Genomic DNA, 26,007 nt, shown 5'->3' on the forward strand with positions numbered 1-26,007 from the left:
GCACATCAAATAATAATAAAAAACAACATTACTGACCAAAGTAATAATTGTGAGACCTTTTTATATAAAAAAAAATATTATTTAAGTTTAATTACTTAAAAGTAATTAAGTACAAATCTTCCTCATATCTTATATATGTAAATTTATTATAGTTTTCTGGATGTCGGTTAAATGAAGACAAATTTTCTTAAAGTGGTGGTATTCTCAAAATTAACAATTATTTTATTTTTATTTTATTAATGTTTAGATCGTTATTAATCGACCTTCATTATGTTATATGAAATTAAAACGATTCTGGCTAAAAAATATTAATTTATCTAGTTCAATAGCTATATTCTTTCATTATAAATAGATAAATAAAGTAATTAATATAATCAAAAAAATTATAAAAATATAACTATCGCCAAAAATTTTCAATTGACATTTTTTGTCTACCATTAATATACAGAATATTATTATTTGGAAAAAACTTCCAGTGTCCAAGTCTTGTAAAAAAGTGTTTAAATTAAATTATTATAGTAGCTCCTATTTATGTAGGAATATATTACTAATAGAACATTGCTAAGTCCAGTTGATAATTATATATTTTTTTAAAAAGGGTTATCATGAGTGCCCATTGCAATTATTGTTTTGTTTATGGTTGTTGACATGTTTCTTAGGATAGCCATCCGGATTCATCGTTTGCCACCTCCAGAAATCAGCACCTGTAATTTTAATATAATATATTTATTTGTTATTTTCAGATTCTGCCTCTGAAGGCTAACTCACCTTACACACTAGTGCTAAGTTTGAAATTCTGTTACAGTTTTAAATGTAGTATTTATTTTAATTTATTCTGTATATAAATATATTCTGCATTCCTTAAAAATATCCCAAGAGCAATGTTGCCAAGATACAGCTGTTTTATTACAATTCTTTAATTGACACAATGTCTATTCACATCAAAACATGACACAAAATCTAAACAAGTTAGAACATTGAGGTAATATGATGTAATGTCTAAACAAGTAGAGCTATTTTCCTTAATTTTGACACGCCTGTAGATGTCATGATTTCTATTAGAGTATAGAGTTTGTACTTGTGTGTATACATATATGGTATACACACAAGAGCATACAAATCTCTTATAGTGCATGGGTGCAAAAATTATCATTTAATAATCAAATAAAATGAAATAAAATATTTCTACACATATGTATCAAATTCTTATCTCAAATAGATATAGTGTCTATCAAAAGGTTAATAATAATATAAAATTGGGTAATGATCACTTACACATATCCTCGAGAGAAAATTTAGCTGTCCAATTAAGTTCGTTCTTGGCGAGTGTGGGGTCTGCCCACATGGCACATATGTCTCCGTCTCTCCTCCCCTCCATCCGGAGGGGCACTTTGGCCCCCGTAACTCTCTCGAAAACGGTGACAAGCTGCCTTACAGAGACTCCTTTACCTGTGCCCAAATTGTATACCTGAAAAAAATATATATTTCATCAGTCTGCAATGGTTAGGTACTTTTTTAAAATTCTTAATTAAAATATTTTATTTAAAATTCTGGCAACTCTCAATGGGGTGTAGAAAACATAAATTAAGGATCTCAAGGTGAAGGACATTACTGCTATATTTGAGAGGAGTTGGAATACATGGTAGGTAATGGAGAAAGCAGCAATGGCTACAGCACTTGGGGTGGCATCAAATATATTACTGATCTTAATAATAAACCTGTTAATATACATTTATTCCCTACATTCTTGTAGGGACACATTTAATTAATAAATATGTGTATAAATATATGGTACACACACTTGGTCATACCTGGATATAAGAGAAACCTGTTTAAAAGAGAGCTGGCTTGAGTCCATTTTACCCTTTCTGTTTTCAGAAAGTGTGGATATGGAAGAGACCTCTTTATAAGATAAAATGGCCTGGTCCGTTGGATTATTTTACATTTGGCAACCCACACATCTATGGCAACTCGAATCGAATGAATAACCGAACACCCTACTGAGCCCGCAACGAGCGGAAACTGGCCCGTCACATTTCGTCACCGCCCGTCCTCCGATCGACACGTATTTCAACTGTTCTCATATTAGAATCACGCGATTATTCTTAATTATTTCTTGATTGTAATTTTATAGAACTGAATAAATTTCTGTTAAAAGTAATCCGCTTTCATCTTGCTTCCCTTCTGTTAAATTAAATTGGTGTTCAACTAGAAACCATAACATCGGAGTTTGACTGTATATTATGTATCATTTATTATTATCAATAAACTTGCCTTAAGCCCAAGTTGGGCAGAGTTCAGAAGTTTCAATGCTGCCACATGACCACTGGCCAAGTCCATTATATGAATGTAATCTCGTACACCTGAAATATTGTAGTTGGTGCTGTAGTATTGTATTGTTGTTTAACAGTGCTGTATTAAAGCATAAACAAACCCACACCATGCGAATAGTCAGCCACACTAACATCATGCGAATAGACCTAAATTTCATACAAATATTTACTGATTATGAAATGACAAACCTGTCCCATCCTCAGTATTATAGTCAGTCCCGTAAATTGTGAGAGCCGGTTTCTTCCCGAGGGCAACTTGTGCCATATACGGCATAATATTGGCAAACTCCTTTGTGGGATCTTCTCCTATGAGCCCAGATTGGTGTGCCCCGACTGGGTTAAAGTATCTGAGGGCTATTATGTTCCATGTCTTTGGTAAATCACCATGAAAAGAAAAAAATACAACTTATTAGAGGTTTGAAATTGAAAAAAGAAAAACTGTTAGTACAATATATCATTCCATTATCAGTGGACATATTCATATTGATTACACTGAAATGAAAACACAGTAATTTTATTTAATAAATCATAACACAACAGCAAACCAAATGGGTGTGCCTTAATTTAAGACACCCAGGCCTGCTTCTTAAACTTGTGGAAGGCATGTGCGAAGGAACTAACTGTAGAGGGCGACTCTGCTTAACCTACATGGACCGAATTGCGGATTGAGTCAAAGTATCTGGGTTCAAACACACTCTATCACAACTTTATATGTATTTTTAATAACAGGTCCCTTAGGCCTACAAAAATATTATGAAATTTAAATATTTGTGTATATAATAAGAACATAAATATGAATCTTTTATTAATTAAAATATTTCATTTAAATGAATTTTTAATATTTCTTCTTCTGTCAGGTCTCCCTGATGTTGACTATTAGATCAGATGAGAGTAATTATCGCCTTAAAATATCTAACAAGATCGCCAATAGGTGGATACGAAAAATATCTCTCTAGATTTCTGATTTTTTTCAGAATAAAAATATATTGCAAAATTATATAAATTAACCGTCTGACATTCATCATTTATTATTGGAATATTCCATAGTTTCTTATGTTTATGAATAATACATTTGAATAACTAAGTATATCTTTGAATAAACAAAACCGTTTGACATTGTATGACATATTAGCATAATATGCAAATAAATAATCCATACATAGTAATAAATCAGCATCTGGGCTACAACCAATTGAGAGTCCTTAGTATAACACCAGTGTCTTTTAGTTATTTATGATCTTGTTTTCTCGTTAAAAATATTCCTCTTGAATATGTTCAATATTGCTGAGTGAAATTTTGCAGGACACTATTAAAACATCTAATTAAATGATTTAATGAAACTGTAATAATCGATGTCTAGATTGTAAATAATATAAACCAGTGGTTGGCAACCCGGGGGTAATTAACACTGACATTTTGAATTACACACCAAGAAAATATGATTTTTTTTAAATAAAATTATTTATTCATTGAAAATAATAACAATCACAAAAGTAAAGTGAATAAATAATAATGTTTTTAACAATTAAATTTAAAGATCTTCGCCAGCATCTTAAAACTATCACATGATTGCAATATCGTCATGCTGGGCGAAATTTCTATAAAAAATATGTTTAAAAATTGCATTTGCTCTATTATCAGCATTTGGTTTCATGTGTTCTTGTGAGCAAACATTTTACAAAATATAATATGTTCAGAATATGCTCCTAGCAAACCTCGATTACTGTGTTCGACTTAAGTTAACCACATATTTGCCAAATATCGAAAAACTTTGTAATAAAATTCAAAACCAAGGTAGCCAATAATATTTTTTATAAAATAAATTTGTATTGTTATATGAGGGTAGGACACAGGAGGTGCGAAATCGATAATACTACTACAGTGAAATAAAATATTACCTTGTCAGCCGTAGAAAGGTCTTTTAACATCTCCTCTATAAAGTATTTGGTTCTTCCATATACATTAGTGATGGTGCCCGTGGGGTGACTTTCTGTAATAGGCAAGGATTCTGGTTCCCCGTAAACTGTACATGAACTTGAAAATACCAGTTGAAAGCACAGATGTCTTCTCATCACCTGAAAGTCATTAAAATAAACTTAATGGGATTCCAGTGCATGCCTTAAAACCGGTATTCTAGTATATTAATATCCTTACAAGGCATTCACAGCAGTATATACATAAGTACATTATGTAACTGAAAGTAGCCATGATATTACAGGCCTTTACCCATCCTTATGTCATATTATTAAATTATTTTTTGAACTGAGTTTTCTTTAAATTGACCATGAAATGTACTTAAATAAACACACACACCCTTTCTTCTTTTCTCTCTCTTAAACATACAACAAGGTATTCATAACATATATTGCTCACTCCTTTCAACAACGTCATGTATCAAAAATCGACAGTTTTCAGTTGTGCATGTTTTCGGAATGCCCAGAAAATCTAAATCCCAGCAAAGGTGGCATATTTTTAACTTAATATTTACCCGCTACAGGGCAGAAAGTGTTGTTTTTGCATTTTGAAGAAAAGGTATTGTTTAATTATTTTTTTAAATATACTAAATATTTTTCAAATGGAGAAATAACATTCAGGTTTTACCTAAAAAGATCCGTTGCACAGTAAAAAGTTCAAAAGTGGCTTGATATTTATCTTTAATGCATTGTATTATATTTTAAAACTTTAAAAAATGATCTGAAAAATCAAGTTTTTTGATATATGACGTTATTAAAAAGAGATTCAATTGGCTTTTATTATAGTTAAACTAACTATTTTTATATTTTTTTTTATGTGTAAACTGTATGATTCCCAAATAATATAAAATAAAACATAAATCTTGAATAAGTAAGCAATGTTGCAATAAACTTTATATTTCTATTATAGTAGAACCTCCATTATCCGGACTAATCAGAAATTCATATGGTGATTATGTAAAGTCCATATAACAGAGAAGATAAAAAAATATTGAAAATAACTTAGCAGCATTAATCAGTAACATCAGGGAGTCAATTCCAAAGTGAAGTAAATGCTTTAAGACACAATAGTCAAATTCTTCATTTTACTTTTAATCAAATATGTGATAATGGAGGTTCTACTGTATTTATGTACGCACAATAAAATTACCTCTAGCAAGTTCAGCATTCCAAGAAGATTATTCTGATAATACATGAGTGGTTGCTGCATAGATTCTCCGACCGCCTTTAGAGCAGCAAAGTGAATAACACATTGTATTGTGTGCTGTAAGCGACAAAATACATTGCTATTAATATATATTTCATACAGTTATAATAATATATCTAGTAAACACTAATCACCTTATTGTTACACAACGCATAACACCATTTTAACAGTCCAGTTATGGAGGTCATATCTAGATGTCCCTCTATAAATGGTATCACTAATCATAATTACATACATCGCTCACTCCTTTCAAGAACGTCATAAATCAAAATTCGTCAATTTTCAGTTGTGCATGTTTTCGGAATGCCCAGAAAATGTACTATATCCCAGCAAAAGAGGCATATTTTTAACTTAATATTTACCCACTCCAGGGCAGAAAGTGTTGTTTTTGCATTTTGAAGAAAAGGTATTGCTTAATTATTTTTTTAAATAAACTATATATTTTTCAAATGGAGAAAAAACCATCAGGTTTTACCTAAAAAGATCTGTTGCACAGTAAAAAGTTGAGTAAGTGGCTTGATATTTATTTTTAACACATTGTGTTATATTTTTAAACTTTAAAAACGTTCTCCTGAAAAATCAAGTATTTTGATTTATGACGTTCTTGAAAGGAGTGAGCGATATGGCATATTGCTTTGTGATATTTTAATAGTATTGCCTATTTATAAATAGGAGTATAAACAGCCCTAAACCCATTGCCTTTTCGTCATGTAATAAACAATCGATATGACACTGCCCCAAAGCGATGCATATCATATAATAGAATAAGGATTAGAAAAAAATATATTTAAATTTAATATCTAAACATTTCATGTCAATGATCATGAAATGTCTTAGCATATTGGAGAGAATGGCCACTCTAAAGATACAACCGCATGAACAAAAAATAAATTATTTATGCTGAACTAAATGTGCATTTAACACAGCTAGAGAATCAGCATAAATGCGGTTCACAACGAATCTTCTCCTTCTATTTCTAACCCTTATCCGCTCCTAATGGTGTATAGGGCACTGCATCATATTGACACAGTGTTATCATAATTATTACATATTTGAAGGTAAGGTGATCACTCCTGCGCTTCAGAGACTGATCCAGGGTAACATTAAATGAATATTAGAGTGTAAAATCACACATATATTTTCACCCCCCCTGGAAATTGAACCTGCGACCTCCAGCACGGTAGCTAAACACGCTAACCATTACGCCACGGAGGCGGACAATAACAAAGAACCTTGCCTTATTAAAAACAGATTCCAAAGCTTCCTTATCAAGAAGGTCACATTGGTAGAAGGTGACCTTCTTGCCGGTTATTTGCTCCACTCGAGTAAGGGCGGCTGATCCTTCCTCTCCTCCGACTGCATTCACAAAGTTGTCCAGAGCAACCACCTCGTAACCCGCCTCCAGTAGCTCTACGACGCAGTGGCTTCCTATGTAGCCTGCACCCCCCGTCACCAGCACTGTGTGGAATGGCATCCTGTGGAAAAGTAAATACAAATATTATAAACACTGATGAGTGTAAGCAGAAGACAGATCTTTTCATCAATTGATTCGGCAGTCACATTGTGGTAAAATCTATCCATAGTAAATACCACTATTTCTTAAAATCTATTGTGACACTTGTTTCGATGCTATACTCTAACCATAATCACGTAGAAATCCTAGAAATAATTTATACGAAAAGTCATAAACTGCAACATTTTGAAACAATATAAATTCATAAAAATATAAATAATAACAAAACAATAATTAACAATATGACAATAAATAAAAAATACTAACAAAAATAAGAAACAGCTCTTACCCTCTCTTCAACCTTCAACGCCCCAAGGACCCAACTCTAAAATTTAGCATTAGCTTCACATACGGTGTTTGAAAATTATGCGGAATGCATCGAAAAATGTGTCACAGTAGATTTTAATAAATAGTAATATTTATTAAGTAAAACATTAATAAAAAATGGATAGATTTTACCACAAAGTGACTGCCGAATCAATTAATGGAATCTATATTTTTTTGCATTTATTATATTTTAATCATAGTTTTATAGTGTTATGTTTATTTCTGTTAAATTGTTTCCTTGTTGACAGATGCCCTGGCTCCGGAATATAAGAGATTGGACGGGGATCTATGGGATCAGGACCGTCGAGGCGCTGTTTAGAGCTGTCCAAGACAAGGACAATTACTTTCAAGTGGGACCCGACATGACACGAATAGAAGAAAATGATAATCATTAAGTAGTATGGTTTAAAACCACACTTAGATGTACAAACACTGGGCCCATTTAACCTTTTGGTCACCTTGGCGGCTGATATAGCCACAAAATACATTTTTGGTTCTCTGCTACCATATTAGCCACCACAAGACCACAAATGTTACATGGGTGGCATAGTTGAGTAGATACTTGAGCGTGAAACTGACATAATAGATTTAGTGACTGTCAATCGCAAGAGAAGCTGCCTCCATAAAATAATAGCCGATGCATTTGACTACTGTGCTTTAGTTTAATTCCCAGGGGGATCAAAGTAAATATTAAAAAAAAAATGTGTATTATTTATTTAACCACTCTGGACTGGACCTGAGGCCTAGATAACTAACAATCAAGATAGAAGTGCCCTACGCACAATTGTGTGTGAATAAAGGTAAGAAGAAGCTTGTTGGAAATGGATTGGCATCCTTGTTCTTGTGAGGTCCTTAACTGATCTGGGTATTGTGATGTATTTTTAAACCTTTTTTTAGTACTTTCTTCCCTACCCTACATCTGAACCATTAATATAAAAGCATAATAAGTTATCCTTTTAAAAATGCTTAATCAATGTGATATCATATTCTTCTTGTTCTAAACTTATATGCTCCCAATGATATATAAGGCACTGCATCAAAGATATCTACTTTTATCTTGTTTTTTGTTGTTTTTTTTCTAAGTTAATTATTTATATTTATTATTATTTATATTACATTATTAAAAAAGTCAATTAAACACTACGGTATTCTTTCCCATAACACAAAAGAATAAACTTATCCATTGTGCTGGCACGAATGGTGATTGCTATACGCTTTGAATGTATAAATAATATGCATATGGTAGATTTGTGTGAATGTTTAGAAAGTGTGTTATTTGCATTACTTATAAACAGAGGTAAATTCTACAATAATAAATTTTTTGTTAATCAAATGTGACCTGTTTCCAATGACTTATCTACTATAATTAATTCTTAACCTAACCAGTTTAAATTACTGTTATCTTTAGTATGTAAATGCTTTTTAAGGGGGAAGGAGGAATTACATCTTGAATCTAAAAATGTTTGAATCTTTCCATATATGACTTGCCTTGCCATTTAAAAAATGAATGCGATTTTTCGGTGTATTTTTATTGCAAAATGTAAATTAACCTTAAGTTAGTATGTACTTATATTTTAGTTTTAAATGAAGATGTATGGATTTACATGAAATATAAAACGTTTTGTTGTTTTCAATTTTAATATTTTATGAATTAAATACCAGTTTATTGAACAAATAAATCCACTTTTGCAAAAGATCATACTTCATTTTTAACAAATGACCAAAATAATATAAATTATATACAAAACGTAATAAATTTGATAAAATAGGTAGGTATACCTACCTAAGTGCGCGATGCGGCGGCAGTGTTCCAAATTTAATTTACCCACCATTATACGTAATATAGGAGGCACTGCATTTGATCTCAAGTAGGTACCTAATAATAATTTGGCGCAATTTTTCTTCGCACTGTTATTCGAAAAGCGCGAAATTAAGAAAACTTGTCAAAACTTTCTACGATAATTTAACGCTCAATAAATGCAGTTAATATATAATACGTAGACTTACATATTATTATGATCTCGGAGATTACATAACATCCGTACATTTTCGTCAAAACCTTACAAGTATGTCGTTGTAACCTTACAAGTATGATGGTGTAATTTTAACAAACATGAAATACTAACAAAAATAATTTGTTTTGTGGCGCAGGGCGTATTAAGTAGATAGGTACACACTAACTTTTAACCTCAAAACCACAGAATTTATATTAAGAAATATTTCTTTTGGGTGCTTTAAGAACGTAACAAGTTATGTACTTAGTACCTATTTTTATACCTTATACGTATTGCAGTTAGATATCTACAATTGGTCTTTTAATTCGAACAAAAACCTTTGAGGTTTTCAGTTCTCACACATTCTTAAAAAATATATACGTATGTATGAAACTGCAAATCTCTTTTTTATAAATTTGGTAGAAGTGCCAAGTCCAATTTTTTAAAACCGCTCGCTAATATATTTTTTTAAAAACCAGGACAACAGACAATATTATAGTCAGCATGATGCATATGCTAATAAAAAGAAAATTATAATAAAATTTTGTGACATTTTTCACCTTATGTGTGAAAACGCAACAGACGAAGGAGGAAAGACTACGAAATTATCTGAATTATCTTTCTTCAAATATATTTACTCACTAGACGCTCGATGTGGGATAAGATCGAGTCATTATGAAGCACCCAATGGTGCATAGTAATCATTGGTTAATAATTACATAATGACGAGGTGACCAGTCCGAATGATATTTTTTTTATTATAAATTTTTTAATCAAAGATACATTGTATGGCAAAAATAATCAACATAGTTACAATCAACATAGTAATCAACATAGTTACATATTTTATCATAATAATCAACATAGTTACATATTTTATCATAATAATCAACATAGTTACATTTTTTTTTACGTGCTACCTCACTAAGAGAGCAGATTGCTCGTGTTTAGAGAGGGAGTTCGCTTACAGGGTTTATAAAAATATAAAAGCGTAATAATCACTTCAATTTATTTTTACTCTGAGAATCGAACCCGAGACCTACATCATCTAAACATGCAAACCACTGCACACGGGGCGGATAGCAAATTTTAATTAACTTTCCCATGAGAATGATATATATTGAAAGGTCATTAATTGCAAGAGGAGGGATTTTTAAAAGAGAAAAAAATCGAGGGCAAATTTGCAATAGAAAAGTACTTTTAAAAATAGCAAATAATTTATGCATGAAATGAGCACGAATGGCTTCCAGTGACCTTCGCTATGTTAACAAACCACTAATGGGAGATGAGTGATGATAGGTTATAATTTTCACTGATGACCAGTGGCGGATCTGGGATTTAACAGGCCCAAAGCGCCATTTATGAAAATGTCTTAGAACAGTGTTCCGCAAACTTTTCCTATTCAAGGTACACCAACCAAATTAAGAAATTTCAGGGGTGCATATTTACCATATTATGGTAACATATTTAACATATTATGTTTAATGCGAAATGTGAGCCTACTTAACTGAGCACAGGCAATCAAACTTTGGAGCAATTGTGTTATTTTCACAAAACTAGACTTTTTTTCCGCGACACACCAACTAATCACCACGATACACCAGTGTGCCGCGGCATACACGCGGCGGGACAACGTCTTAGAAGACATTTTCATAAATGGTGATTTATATCACGACTCGGTGACATCGCGGTAGGTACTGATTATCAATTTTTAATCCACTTGCATAATTTATTATCAATTTATAAAACGCAATCCACGGCTTAACGTTATCATTCCGAAGAGGTTAAGTATAAAACATGTAGCCTAAGAACCGAACTCGCAATCATATTTTATTTACAAAATTTTGAGTGTGTCCACAAATTGTTCACAAATCTGGATTATCTCCAAGAGCTATTTTATACATTTTTTAACATCTCAACATAGATGGATAATAATATGGAAGTCTGGACATTTACGGGGATTCAGTCTGGGAATTTACCCTGTAAATGCCTAGACATCCATATACTTCTGCATTTATGTTGAGATGTCTTTTTAAAATAATAAAACTCCTAAGTGAAGATTCGAGGCCCCAAGATTCTGGAGTCGTAGTGTGCGCCTATTGCGCCTGTATGATAATCCGTCGCTGGTGATGACCACATTATTTAGTACCTACGTAGATATAATATCGTATTATATATAATACTCATGTCTGATGACGACATAGCGAGCAAAATGCCAACACTTTCTTAATATCATTTATACGATAAATTATCAACATTACACTTCTGCTGTCATTATTTTGGAAACACGGGCTTAAGTCATACAATCTATAGATAGTAAAAAATGGCAATTTTTTATTGAGGATGTAAAATTAGTGCAAACAGATAAACGTACCTATAACAGATAAGTAAAAACTAATCCTTGGACCAACCATGGAACCACAAACTGACTTAAATATTAAGTACAGATATATATTTAATCCCCTGTCCACACCCAATGGTGCGTAGGGCATCGTATCGAATAGATGCGGTATCAACTTCATCGTATTAAGCCAAAGTTAGAAGAGTATAATATATTTGACAGAATACTGAGGACAAGAATCACTACTGTATATGAAAGGGAACAGAAGAAAAATAGCACATACTGTATGAAACGAAAATCAAAATAGCAGCAGTGTACAGGGCACTCGGGGTTGTATACCCGTACCCGAAGAGGCTGGTGTAATATGGACAGTGCAAAGGTGGACGAGTGCTTTAAGTAAAAGTTCAGATTGTTGTCTAATTTACATGATCTGTAAAGGTTATACATTAAAAATGTGTTTTTTACTGTAATAAAAGAAAGAACATGAAAACAATATGATTCCAATAAGAATATGTTTACATTTATTATTTTAATATGGACCGAAGCAATTTTATGTTGATTTATTTCATGTTGATATATTTTTTGCTGGTATACCGTATATATTTGTACTTTAAACCAATTTTTAATAATAATAAAAAATCTGATCTGTGAACTGAGGATAATAATAATAATTACAATCAAATGTATTTTAAACCACTTTAATTTAACAAATAATAATAAATATACTATCCAGTAATATTTGTACTAAAACAATCTCAACAAAATATTAAAACAAATTCACATTCGTATCATAAGCATTTGTAATTTGGATTATGGCTTAAATATTTTACAATAATAATTTTAGTTAATTTATATAGCGCCATTTTCGTAAGGGCGCTTATACAGACGTGGATTTATAGTTTTATTATTATGTATAATAAAATACAATTTATTGTGGTCATTTTGTTCATTTATAAGTCTGACATTTAACTAACCTTGTTATACAAGATTATTCGAGTTAGAAGATATTGTACAATTTTACAGTTGCGCGTTAGATCATTTATTTATGCATAAGATGCATCTTTCCGACTATCTAACTCATCAAAGGTCATTTACCCTAAACTCTACATCATTATTTTTTCTTCGACAATCGAAAAAAAAACACTACAATTTTCATCTTTCGTACAACGTATTCTGTCATTTTCAAATGTGTATTTAATTTTGAGATTAGAGCAATTTGCACCCAGAAGTTCGTCAAGTAGTTTGAACCTAACGGTACATTTTTATGCCGGTTGATCAACGATGTAATGATTCAAGGTCGTAATTATATACATATATTATATATTACTATGAGTAAACTAAATTCAATCAAAACCGGCAAAACATAAAACCGTTGTTTTTTTCCGAATAATGAATTTTAATGAATCGATCGTACATTTTGAGAATTGTTGAAAATGCTGTCACTAAATACGGCGGGATATTTGAAAATATATCCACGTTCTATTTTTTCAAATGTGGCTAACCACTAATGATAAATGCTAACCTGATTTATGCGTTTGAAATCCCAAGGTCAAGTACTTGCTGATGATGCACTGAACGCGTCTGCAGCGGGCGAGCCGTCGTGTGCCACTGGCCACAGACTAACTATTTCACTGGCCACGGATGAACTGCGAGTGGAGTGGATGAACGATGAACCTGTTAGTGACGTCTCTTCGCTCTTCTCCGAAGCGCAGCCACATGGACAATACCAGAACCACATGGGTACATATTTTGTATCCTCAGATACGCCTCATCATACATTGTATTAGTATATAATATACATGAATAGTATTGGACATGAGGCCAGACACGAGTTGCTACCTGTGGTCAAGCAGGTGTTGCAAACCACAATTTATACGTCTGAAATCGATAGTTGAATTGAAATGTATAAGATATTTTAAATTATGTATTCATTATACATATTAGATATTTTATATTATCTTGTATGTATGTAGGTAATACTTTAAAGGTAATTTTAATATTTTGTCCGCCTCCGTAGTGTAATGGTCAGCATGCTCGACTACCGTTCTGGAGGCCCGGGTTCGATTCCCAGGGGGGGTCAGATAAATATTAGTGATTTTTTCGCTCCAATATTTATTCGATATTACCTTGGACTCGTACCTGAAGCGAAAGCTGATCACCTTTCCTTCAAGTGTTAACAATCAAGATAATACTGCGTTTATATGATGCAGTGCCCTAGAATTTTAAAATATTAAGTTAGTACACAATATTAATAATTTTAATTTTATTTCTTGACTGCTATTTCTTACAACTTTGGAATTTCAACCGTTTGTCGATCCATATGGTCAGATATTTGAAAAAAAAAGTGAAAGCTATCTACACTACATATTCAACGTGTTATCTTCCCTTCAGAATCTACTATGTTTGCATATGCGTGTACACAAAATAAAACCAAAGTTTAATTATTATCAAATCTATTAATCAAATGTAAAAACAAACGCCTGCAGTACTAATAAACATTGTATTGTATTATATGGTATATCATATTTATTAAAAATATTTGTCTGAAGTATAGAACTGTAAGTTAGTGAAACGTGGATGTTAGTGAAACAATGATTAATAAAGATGCAAAAATATTAGAATTGTGGCATTGAAGAAGTTTAGTAAAATGAATTTCTAGTACATATACCTACTTACTTTAGCGATACCGGTAAAATAATACGAAAGTAAAATATGTTCATATAACATAATTGTAAAATCACAAAAACTAGACAAGGTTCATCGATCATTCTTGTGTGACTAAACTATTAATATTAGAAAACCTTAAATATGTTATAAATATTATTATATTATTTGTAAAAACAAAGCATTTTAAATTACAGCGGCAAAAGTACACTTCAGAAATGTAAATTTAGGAGGCACTTGCAAAAGATGTATTGAAGCCATAAAATGATTACCAATTCTTTTCTAACCACTCGTTTTATCACATAATCTATGCTTTCGGTCATGACCAAAGTAAAAACAGGAACAAGTTAACAAGCCGATGGCACGTCAAACAAAAAAAACATCATCAATACGATAAAGTCATGCTGATGTTAATTGTGAAATGACTCTTTTGCGTTAAAACCTCTCAAAGATCGTGTCTGAATTTACTATGTTCACACTTTCAATTATCGTGAATGTTGAAACGTCAAAATACTCAACGGAACTTGCTAGGACTTGAATGGCTTTAGCGGCTTTTCAAACATTTATTTAAAAAAATAATATCTGTCGTCTGTCGGTAGCCGATAAGCTTATACTTCAGATAGATAGTATATATAGTTTTTATTGCCATGTTCTGATAAGGTGCTCGTACGCGATTTAAACGTGTTAATTATACCGGTATTTTTAATATCCCAACATGGATTCTGATGAAGAAACTCAGGAACATGATCCATTTAGTGGTGGAAACGGTTGTGTTATTCTGTTGGATGTTTCCCCCTCAATGTGGGACAGAATTGACGACGAAAGGCCAATTGATGTTATTTTGAGTACTTGCTCCAACTTTTTACAGAAAGTGGTCATTAATTCTCCGAAACAGCTCGTCGGATTGTGCTTATTTGCCACGAAGCAAGATGACAATCAAGGTATCAAGAATGTCGCGCAGTTGGTGCAGCTAAAGGAGCCCTCTGTTGCTGATATGAAGAAGTTGAAGGAGCTTGTTTCTGACCCCATGTCCATATCTAAGCAGTGGGGCATCACCGATGACTACAGTTTGGCAGACGCTTTCTGGCAGGCCTCGAGAATGTTTTCTGGCTGTCACAAGAAAATGAGCAACCAGACAATAGTGTTGCTTAGCTGCCTCCGCCCGCCGGATCCAAATATGCGCAAAGTTATACTTAAAAGAGTTTCAGACGTTCGGGCATTAGGAATAAATATAAACATTGTGAATGTCTCGGATAAACCGATTTCTCCGGATAGTTTCTTTGCGGAAATGGGAAAAGTTATTTTGGATCAGCCGTATTCAGAGTGGGAGCCTCCCCAACCGACTATGGATACTAACGATATACTAAACCTGATATGGAGTAATAATCACCGGAAGTCCGCATCTGCCCAGCTGAAAATGTTTTTAGGTCCCGAAGTCGTTCTGGGTGTCGGATTGTATCAGCTCTGCAAGAAACGGGAACTTCCAAAGAAGCAATATTTAGACAGAAACACCAATGACCTAGTGGTTTCCTCCAATATTCTTTCTAGAGTCTCCAATACTGCAGAAGAAACGGAAGAAAATGGTAGCGAGGAAGCCACTGTCCCTGCGTCCAACAAACCGATAGTTCCCGTTTTACGAAGTGATTTGATAATGAAAGTAGAGTATGGGGACAGAGTGATAAAGCTGACAAGCGACGAGCATAGAGAATTGTACCGGTTTGCGGGAACACCGTGCATAAAGCTCCTGGGATTTAAACCGGCGTCCATTCTCAAAATGTCCGAATGGTTTCTAAAATCTACCTCATTTCTTTACCCGAACGAAGCCTTGGTCGAAGGTTCCACCACATTGTTTCTGACCCTGAGAGATCGCTGTTTGGCTCTAGGGCGTGTGCCTATTTGTCTCATGGTATCCCGTCGGTTCGCTCACGCGCGCTATGTCGCCCTGTTTCCGCAAAAGAGAGTGATGAAAGGCAACTACCAAGTGCACCCTGACGGATTCCACGTGGTGTACTTACCGTACGCTGATCATTTCAAACAAGTTCCTCTGGAGAATCTCCCCGAAGCTACGGCCGAACAGAAAAGGAATGTGGAAAACATTCTTAAAAAGCTAAAATTCAAGTTTTCCGGTGACATGTTTGAGAATACAAAATTGCAGACATTTTACAAAGCGATCGAGGCATTAGCGCTTGAAGAATCAGCTCCGGAAGAATTGGAAGATACAACTATGCCAGATGTCGACGAACAATGCAACAGACTGGGACCCTTACAGGACGAGTTTCACCACCTTTTCGGACCTATGAACAACTCGGCAGTAAAGAGGCCTCAAAGTTCTAAGGCACCCAGCAAAAAAGTGGCTTCGGATGTCAACGATCAAGTAGACATAGCTTTGTTGATTTCGCGGATAAACAAGAAAGATGCTGGTAAATATACAGTTCCGCAGTTAAAATTTGTTTTGAAAAATTTCTTACCAAATTATCCGGCATTATCCGGCTTGAAAAAAGATCAGTTGGTCAATATTGTTTATGAAAATGCCCAGTCTATAATGGAACACAGTTGTGGCGATAATTGAATTAAAATTGTCAAAGTTTAATTTAAACAAAGTTTAGTTTAGTTCTTTTAATATTGTATTTTACCACTGTTTTTTATACATAAATAAAGTAAGTGCAGTTTAAACTATATATTTCTCTGAACAATATCTGTTAAAAATTGCTGATTAAAATTATGTTGTTAAAAATTTTAACTTGTCTTTTTAATTTTATTTCTAATATTAAGTCTTTTTAGTTTTGATAGTTTTAGTAGAAATGAAATTTTCAATTATTTAAGAAATCACCCTCATGGTAGGCCCTCTAATAGCGACTTATTCTCTGATAAAATAAAATTGTCTTTGCATCATCCTAGAACTCTTAATACTATTCAAGTATGCTAAATCTCATTCTAAAGCATACATACAATACAATATTATTTTGAGAAATAAAAAGACTTTGTTTTTTGATCCACTCACATTTTTATTAACAACCAACTAGTTTCGGCAACAGGTTATTATTTCTCAAAATAATATATCAATATGATCCACTAAGTTAATGCTTTCAATATTCAAAACATAAATACTATGTCACATAGGCACACGTCATTCATTCATCCATGTCCGCTCCCTATGTGGAGCGCATGGAATCCACAAGGCTCTTCTATCGGCTGCCAGCTCCCTTGCATACTCTCAAGTCAAGTCCGCATCCCAAAGTTAAGGCAAGACAGGCGCCGTGGCGTAGTTGAGTAGACGCATGACTGCAAAACTGGGGTTCGATTCCCGCCAATTCCAAAATGAATTCAAGAAATATTTATTCTCAATCGTCTTTATAATTAATTTATTTTTGATGTATTTTTCACATTTACCTTCCCTATCCTTACTATCCCACATGTAGACAAGCATCTAAAATAGACGCTTTGCGGGTTATTCCTTTAAAAATAAAAAAAACTGATGGCAAGTTGTCAGTAGTGGATATTCTAGACCTCAAAAACTTGGTGACTAAGTATAGTAGTCCTTGTATAAGAGGCAAGCTTGATTAAGGCTCTCGGGAGGCATGCAAAGTACATAGCCTAGCCAACTGAATTGCCTTTTCTTAACACACTAAGGAAGGGTGTTTTTTACGCCTGTGGACCGCTGACGACGGGATTTGATAATTGTGCACATATGGTTTAACATTTAACACATTAGTTACGGCAATGTTTTGATAAAACTGTATCTTGAGGCGGGCGACATTAGACAGCTGCCCGGAAATATAAAATATGTCAGTGAACTTCATATTTTGAACAGGTTGAACTCGAAAACAATACAAAAACGGTTAAATGGTCTCTAACGTCTCAAAATAAAATCATGTTAGTCCACAAATCACAAAAGTAAAAAAAATGTTAAAAACACTAATAAAATATTAGAAAATAACAACCGCCGAAAACTCAAAATCTGCGAATAAAAAATGATTTATGGGCTTTCCCCACATGCGTTTATTGCTTTGTAAGTACCAACTGCCGACTTAAGTAAAGGACAATGATCTTTGTATTTTATTTCATTTAAGGACAAAGAAAAAAACGCGTCTGTATCCATTGTTTAAAGTTAATTTGTAACATTTCCTTCAAAACAGATTACGACCATTAGCTATGTTTTGAACCAGTAAATATCAGTATTATTTTTTATATTACAACGACATCTATCCACTACACAACAAAAGCAAAAAGGCCAAGAGATTAGAAGTTTATGACGTGTTTTTTGTATACTAAATTGAAGGTAGCCGAAATGCACAAAAATGTGCACCCCGCCACCACACAAGGTTTCTGAAACGCACAAATATGTGCACACCGTACACAATGTGTTAACAAAGAGATATCTACATAATATGTATTCATTTAAAAATATGAAATAATTCCTTCTTTTCTGATTTTGAAGTGAGGCCAGCGCAGAAGGTAAAAATACCCTTAAGCCGCTTGTGCACTACACGGAATTGAACCGTCCGGCAGTCCATTTTTGAAAAATAAAAGCGACTACGACAGTTTAGCCTGATGGAATTTACGCGCAACGTGTTCACGCACCGATCCGAAGAAAGATGGACAAAAGCACAAGCCAATCATCGTTTTATCACACTAACTGAAGTGCCGGACGGTAAAATTCCGTGTAGTTCACAAACGCCCTTACCGTCCTTAAGCATCAATCGACCGAAGGGGTAGAAATACCTTTCCCGTCCTTAGTGTATTAAAAAGAATTTTAATAACTGATGCAGAAATTGGATCGTTAGGAACTTGAATAAAACAATCTTTTTACAATAATAATTATAAATATGTATACTTCATAACATCTTTGTTGACACAAAATCAAGTTTAACACATTTTATTAACTTCTTCCTCTCTAACCCTTATCCGCACCAAATGGTGCATAGGGCACTGCATCATAATGATGCAGGGTTATCTTGATGGTTACTTAAGGCAAGGTGATCACTCCTGCGCTTCAGGGACCAGTCCAGGGAAATATTAAATAAATATGTATTAGAGTGTAAAATCATTCATATTTATTTTCACTCCCCTGGAAGTCGAACCCGGAACCTTCGGCACGGTACCTAAACACGCTAGCCATTATATCACGGAGGCGGATTTTTACTAACTTAGCTTTATAATAATTTATTTAAACTAAATTAGTGTTAAATAAATAATTTAAAAAAAAAAAAACATTTTCGCTGGAATCTTTACTGTTTCATTTTTAATCAGCCATTAAATCTAATAGTAAAATTTATTATAATTTCACGAAACGTGAACAGACAATTTTAAAATTGTTTCGTTACATTTCACTTAAATGTCTCTTGTCACCATTCCGATAAAAATTGAATATGCATTTCTGTTTACAAATTTGAAAAATGTGTAAACGCATTTTCTTAACCCATGACTAGTGCGATATATTTAAAAACTAATCAAACACGATAAGAATATAAATTTAAACTAAATAACAATCCACAAATCAGGTGTGACTATCATAATATAAAAAACAACATATATTCAAGTTTACTACTTATTAATTAATAAAGTTCTTTATTACTTTAACCTTTCCCTCACGGTGCTAAAAACTGCCGTGTGCAACGGTGATATGTATTTTGTACACCATATGAAAATGTGATTTAAAAACGGGAAAAATGTGAATATTTTTAAATGTTACATTTATTAACCATAGTTGAAGTTAAATTATAACAATTTTGTAATATGAGTTCTGGTAAATATCTGAAAATAAGAAGGAAAAAAATACACCGAAGTAGCCGCAATAGCTGGCGTAGCAACACTACCGCCGCGGAGGATGACCTGTGCGCTACTGAAAAGAGATCGGCAGATACAGTATGAACCCGCATGTGCGTGTACGCAAAGCACGGCGTGCACGCACACACTAGGAAATGTTTGTGTATTGGTGATTCTATCCTCGATTTTTTCACAAATTATTTTTTTCGTGGCTGCAAATGAATAATGTTGTATTATAATAATTTTATGTAATACGTAATTATATTACGGAGGAATACAAAAATTCTGAGCCCGTAACTATTATATTTTATATTGATATTCTTATTTTTAAAGTGAAGTTGTCATAAATACATATCACCGGGAGGGAAAGTTTATCCTTTGCCTCCCGGTGATATGTACATATTTACTACAACTTGACTTTTTAAATGAGAATATCAATATAAAATATAAAAGATACGGGCTCAGAATTTTTGTATTCGTCCGTAATATAATTATGTATTACATGAAGGTATTATAATATAATGTTATTCATTTGCAGCAACAGAAAAAAATAATTTGTGAAAAAATCAGGAATAAAATGTTTCTGTGTGGCTTGCTTTGTAAGTATACGCGCATGTCGTAACGTGTTTACTCAGCCAGTAGTGCGCAGATCGTCTTACGCAGCGGTCGCGTCGCTACGCTAGCTATTGCGGCTACTTGCAATGTATTTTTTTTCTGGTTTTCAGATAATTAAATGGTATTAATATAATGGTCAGCACGCTCGGCTACCGTTCTGGAGGTCCCGGGTTCGATTCCCAAGGGGGGTAAAACAAATACAAGTGATTTTTATTCACTGTAATATTTATTCAATATTACCCTGGACTGGTACCTGAAGCGTAGGGCTGATCACCTTTCCTTCATGTGTAAACGATCAAGATAACACTGCGTTTATATGATGCAGTACCCTATGCACCATTGGGTGCGGATAAGGGTTTTATTATTATTATTATAAATAAAATAAAAGTAACATTTAGGAATATTTATATTTTTCCCGTTTTTAAATCAAATTTTCATATGGTGTACAAAACACATATCACCGGTGCATGCAGAAGTTTTTAGCACCGTAAGGGAAGGATTAACAATCGATAAAAAATTATCAGACCCACATTAAGTAAAGGCAAACAATGCAGCAACACGTCATTATATGTAGAGAGATCCGTCAGCTGGGCCGAGATGGTGAACCGATATGAGGATAACATCCAGCAGAGTCCAGACCCCCAGCCCACCGAAGCTGAACAGCTTTCCGATTCCCTCCTGCCAGTGTCCGAGGTAGAATCGGTCGGCTCCAAATCCCCCCAAAGTGAAACTCAACAAGAGTGCCGTGCTCCAGCGAGTGCCGCCCGTCCAATTGCAGGGGATACGTTTGGCAAACTCCCGGCGCCCCAGGCACACCACATCGGGCAGCACCGTGCAGTTGGTCCTGAGATTATATATAATTTTTAAAAACATTTTAGTATATGATCAATTTTTAACCCTATGAGCGCTTGTGCACTACACGGAATTTTACTGTCCGGCAGTCCGGTTAGTATGAAAAAATGGAAGAATGGCTTGTGCACTTATCCATCTTTCTCCGGATCGGTGCGTGATCACGGTGAACTCGATTACGCTACACTGTCGTAGTCACTTTTATTTGGAAAAACTGGACTCCTGGACAGTAAAATTCCACGTAGTGCACAAGCGCCCTATGTCTATGAGCGCTTAACACATTACATATTTATTTGGAAAAACTGGACTCCTGGACAGTAAAATTCCACGTAGTGCACAAGCGCCCTATGTCTATGAGCGCTTAACACATTACATATTTATTTGGAAAAACTGGACTCCTGGACAGTAAAATTCCACGTAGTGCACAAGCGCCCTATGTCTATGAGCGCTTAACACATTACATATTTATTTTGACAACTCAACATAGATGAAGAAGAATATGGAAGTCAGGGTATTTACGGAGGTTACAAACGTCATAGGCTAGTTTAAGTGATCACTTTACACAGACTCTCTCTTATACTGAGTTTTTACCGCTCTCTTTTAAAGAGGTTTTTTGGGACCTTAAGCTAGCTCTCTTTCACAGAGGTTTCAATTAAGTCCAAGTCACTTATATCCGGGTTCGTCTGGAGTACAAAGCTGGTGCAATCATACAGTAATTCCGTTAGAAATAAAGGAAAATTTATGGACTACCTGAAATGTTGCCTTGGCGATGCTACAGAATTACAATGGGCGGCATGGACACATTTGTGTTCCCAGTGTTCTGTCTGGTAACAGTACCTGCATTGAGCAACCCTTTCAAATTCCCTCTTGCCCTAAAATAATAATAAAAAATAAGACTACCAACAAAGCAGGTAAAATAAACGCAGCAAATCTTAGTCACAACTGTCGTCAAGAAAAGGCGATTCAGTTGGCTTGGCCATGTACTCCGCATGCCTCCCGAGAGCCGCCATCAAGCTTGCCTCTTTTACAAGTCATCAGGTTCGCGCCACCCAGGACGACCAGACCAGTTCTGGTCAGAACTTCGGGACGCGGATCTGACTTGGGAGGATGCAAAGGGACTGGCAGCCGACAGAAAAGCCTGGAGACAGTTTGTGGGCTCCATATGCCCCACTAAGGGAGCGGATATCGTCTAATTAAAACTAAAACAGGTTTTAAATTCACATGCCAGCCATTTAAGGTTTTGTTACCTTAATTTTTTTTTATTAAAATATAAAGGTTTTAACCATATTCCGCGAACATTGACTTTCATTGAACATTGACTGGTCTCCGGCAATAAAAAGGTTAAGGACCACTGCCTTAGGCAGTTAGTTACTTTGTATAACTATTCCACCGTAATAATTTTCTTTTTTATAATTATTTTAATGCAGTTAAGTTTTTTTAAAGAACCTGCAGTGGCATCTGCAGATGTTTTTGCAAAGCTTCTTGAAGTTTTTAAGTACTAATATCTGTAATACCAACTTAATAATTTACATTGAAAAAAAGTACTTACTTGTTTTGGCAACATCTATGGTAGAAAAACTACAAAAAACCGGTATTATTTTTATCACGGGAATCAATTGCAATTACTTTTTTGTTACCAATATTAAATCATTTGTAAAGATAATATTTTTATTTGTGTAAAAGTGAAAAAAACTCAGAATAAACTCACCAAGCATGTGACATGTGGCAGAGCAACACAGGTTACGTTCATGAATGCTCCATAAACACACTGTGCAGTCATATTGCACTTAATGCACGGATGTACGAGCTTATCGCAATCTGTGTTAGTCGGACATTCTATCAGAAGGTCATCCGATGCATTTCTGTGCTGAAATGGAACTGGAAGGAAGGACGAGTTTCCATTATTTGTATTCTTAGTATTCAAGTCTTTGGATGAAATGTCCATGTGATTATTAGCTGAAATTTAAAATTGTTGCAAATAATAAATGAAAAGCAAAAAATAAAATAAGCATTAAAAAAACATATTATTTCGAGAAATAAAAATACTTTGTGTTTTGATCCACTCGCATTTTTACTAACCAACTAGTTTCGGCAACAACCTCTTCAGAGTTTAATTTATGACTAATTAGTCATAAACCCTGAAGAGGGCAACAGGTTGTTATAATAATAATAATAAAATTGGATAACTTATATAGCGCCATTTTCGTAAAAAAATACCTCAAGGGCGCTTCACGGTGAATGAATTGGGGAAAATATTATGGTGGAAATGATTTAGAAAACAAATGTGTTTTTAGTCTTTTTCTAAAGATCATCTCACTCTCACTATTTCTAACCATTGGTGGAAGAGCATTCCACGCCGTCGGTCCTGCAACAGCAAAGGCACGCTCGCCAAATTTAGTGCGTTGCTTGCGAGCTGGTAAGATAACTTTGCCCATTGCAGATGTTGTAGCCGATCGAAGCGTGAGACGTCTATCAACCAATTCATCTGGAATACACAGCTCCTTAAGATACTCTGGAGCCATATTGTGTATTGATTTATACATGAGTAGGCAGAGTTTATACTCAACCCTTTCTGGAAAGCGTAACCAGTGGAGTTTGTGAAGTAGTGGGGTGATGTGACTGAATTTAGAAATTCCAAAAATTAGTCTCGCTGCTGCGTTTAACACTGATTGCAGTCGAGTCATTTTATTGTTTGGTAGACCCGTGTATATACCGTTACAATAATCTACTCTCGATATTACAAACGCATTTATTAATTGACGGGCAGCATCAACTGGCAGATTCTTGCGAATGCTTTTAATTTGCCTTAGCTGATAAAAACATGTACTTGTTGTCTTGCTAATTTGAGTCTCAAGGGAGAGATCAGAATCTAAGAACACGCCGAGCAGTTTGACGGTCGGTGTAGTGGTACTCTTTGGATTGAGTGGTGTCGTGTTATCAATCAAATTCTGTCGTTTAGGTGTGGCTATCCAGAGATGTTCCGTTTTGGACGGGTTTAACGTCAGTCTGTTGCCGAAACTAGTTGGTTAGTAAAAATGTGAGTGGATCAAAACACAAAGTATTTTTATTTCTCGAAATAATATATCAATATGATCCACAAAGTTAATGCTTTCAATATTCAAAACATTACAAAAACAAATCATAATACAGCAGAACTGGATTGTTTAAAAAACAAAAAGAAGCAGTAAAACAAAATTTAATTTAAAGATGGCTATGATCGAAAAAAAATTACGAGAAGTGATGCAATAAATTCTCCCCTGGGTAGCCTGCTTGCATCACTTTGAAAAACATCCTCGTTTTTATTGTGGATTCTTGGTTATGCCAACAATTTCCTAAAATCAATTTTTTTGACAGAATTCCATTTGTTTCACCCAATGAGGGGTTGAACCTGAATATGCAGTGAATGTGATGGAGAGTGGTTAAATTGCGATACAAATGATCCTGGATTTCAAACATTAGGTATGTGAAGTTATATTTTATAGAAAATATTAAATAATAGTCAGGCTTTTTTTTCCACGTAACGCGGTGGAACAGCGTTCAGGCACCTTTTTTCACCGATATTTTTTTAATTTTAATTTTCAAAATCAATCAAACTAAACACTGTTTGCACTTACGTAATTAATAATAATAAAACCCTTATCCGCACCCCAATGGTGCATAGGGCACTGTGTCATATATACGCAGTGTTATCTTGATTGTTTACACATGAAGGAAAGGTGATCAGCCCTCCGCTTCAGGTACCAGTCCATGTTAATATTGAATAAATATTACAGTGAAAAAATCACTTATGTAATTACAATCTATATATCTATATTTCGTGAAAATGATAGGAAAAGTTGTTTTAAATTTTATTTAAATGATATTTGAATATAATTTGTTTTAGTAAAAAGATTGACATGAAGCAAGTTCCGGGACCTTTTGTGTTTTATAAAAAGCCCTGATAATAGTTTTTTTAAATTATATTTTCTATTTACCCGGACTATGTTTTTTGTTTATCCCTAAATATTCCGGATAGTGGAATTTTAAATACAACTGAAATTGCAAGTCTGCAACAATGAATTATACAATTTTCAGAACTGATAAATAGTACCGAAGACTCTATCAAAAGTTGTAATGAAAATAAAAGTTCTTATGATCTGCTTGTGCCATTAATATCAACTTCGACTGTATTTATAATATTAATAATGGTTAAACTTACCCATAAGCGCCATTTGGACATTGTTCATTAAAAATGCCGCAAGTAGCACAAGAATGTCGCGAGCATTCAAATAAAAGACCCTCATCGTGCCAGTTTAAAAACCCTTTGATACATGTAAAATATTGATTACGGATGCAGTATTATAAACTCCTCACGAATTGTTACGAACTTAACAGATTCCGATACAGAACAAAAACCAAACAAGAGTGAAAATTGTGACATCTGTC

General features: G+C 34.0%; 3 protein-coding genes across 4 annotated transcripts; 1 reads left to right on the forward strand and 2 right to left on the reverse strand.

Annotated features, from left to right (window-relative positions):
• Window positions 1–55: 55 nt before the first annotated feature.
• LOC148304987 (UDP-glucose 4-epimerase-like) lies at window positions 56–13,346 on the reverse strand. Its single transcript, XM_088267419.1, has 8 exons — window positions 13,211–13,346; window positions 6,751–6,988; window positions 5,457–5,570; window positions 4,232–4,408; window positions 2,523–2,703; window positions 2,275–2,363; window positions 1,276–1,468; window positions 56–704 (listed from the first exon to the last, which is right to left on the reverse strand). The coding sequence occupies exons 2-8, from the start codon at window positions 6,985–6,987 to the stop codon at window positions 604–606; spliced, it is 1,092 nt and encodes a 363-aa protein (XP_088123545.1). The 5' UTR covers window position 6,988; window positions 13,211–13,346; the 3' UTR covers window positions 56–603.
• A 1,518-nt stretch (window positions 13,347–14,864) lies between these two features.
• Window positions 14,865–17,092, forward strand: Irbp (Inverted repeat-binding protein). Its single transcript, XM_088267405.1, has one exon. It carries the CDS (start codon window positions 15,068–15,070, stop codon window positions 16,919–16,921), a length of 1,854 nt encoding a protein of 617 aa, XP_088123531.1. The 5' UTR covers window positions 14,865–15,067; the 3' UTR covers window positions 16,922–17,092.
• A 4,061-nt stretch (window positions 17,093–21,153) lies between these two features.
• Window positions 21,154–25,999, reverse strand: amx (TM2 domain-containing protein 3 almondex). Of its 2 annotated transcripts, none has more exons than XM_088267407.1 (4): window positions 25,781–25,999; window positions 23,291–23,460; window positions 22,333–22,454; window positions 21,154–21,577 (listed from the first exon to the last, which is right to left on the reverse strand). In XM_088267407.1, the coding sequence occupies exons 1-4, from the start codon at window positions 25,863–25,865 to the stop codon at window positions 21,298–21,300; spliced, it is 657 nt and encodes a 218-aa protein (XP_088123533.1). In that variant the 5' UTR covers window positions 25,866–25,999; the 3' UTR covers window positions 21,154–21,297. The 2 variants fall into 2 exon arrangements, with proteins under 2 accessions (XP_088123533.1, XP_088123532.1); XM_088267406.1 differs by having other exon boundaries at window positions 23,291–23,538.
• Window positions 26,000–26,007: the final 8 nt, after the last annotated feature.

Source organism: Brachycentrus maculatus, unplaced genomic scaffold (genome assembly GCF_059751285.1).
Source record: "Brachycentrus maculatus isolate JH-2025_06_01 unplaced genomic scaffold, ASM5975128v1 h1tg000294l, whole genome shotgun sequence".
Classification (NCBI taxonomy): domain Eukaryota; kingdom Metazoa; phylum Arthropoda; class Insecta; order Trichoptera; family Brachycentridae; genus Brachycentrus; species Brachycentrus maculatus.

Coding starts and splice junctions, on each gene's coding strand:
- amx (XM_088267406.1), bottom strand. CDS start 25,865: ATGAGGGTCTTTTATTTGAATGCTCGCGACATTCTTGTGCTACTTGCG. Junction 22,455..23,290: donor TGCCACATGTCACATGCTTG/GTGAGTTTATTC, acceptor TTATTATTTTAG/GGCAAGAGGGAATTTGAAAG. Junction 21,578..22,332: donor TCGCCAAGGCAACATTTCAG/GTAGTCCATAAA, acceptor ATATAATCTCAG/GACCAACTGCACGGTGCTGC.
- LOC148304987 (XM_088267419.1), bottom strand. CDS start 6,987: ATGCCATTCCACACAGTGCTGGTGACGGGGGGTGCAGGCTACATAGGA. Junction 5,571..6,750: donor TGGAATCTGTTTTTAATAAG/GCAAGGTTCTTT, acceptor TGTCGCTTACAG/CACACAATACAATGTGTTAT. Junction 1,469..2,274: donor CTGCCCAACTTGGGCTTAAG/GCAAGTTTATTG, acceptor TATTTTTTTCAG/GTATACAATTTGGGCACAGG.
- Irbp (XM_088267405.1), top strand. CDS start 15,068: ATGGATTCTGATGAAGAAACTCAGGAACATGATCCATTTAGTGGTGGA.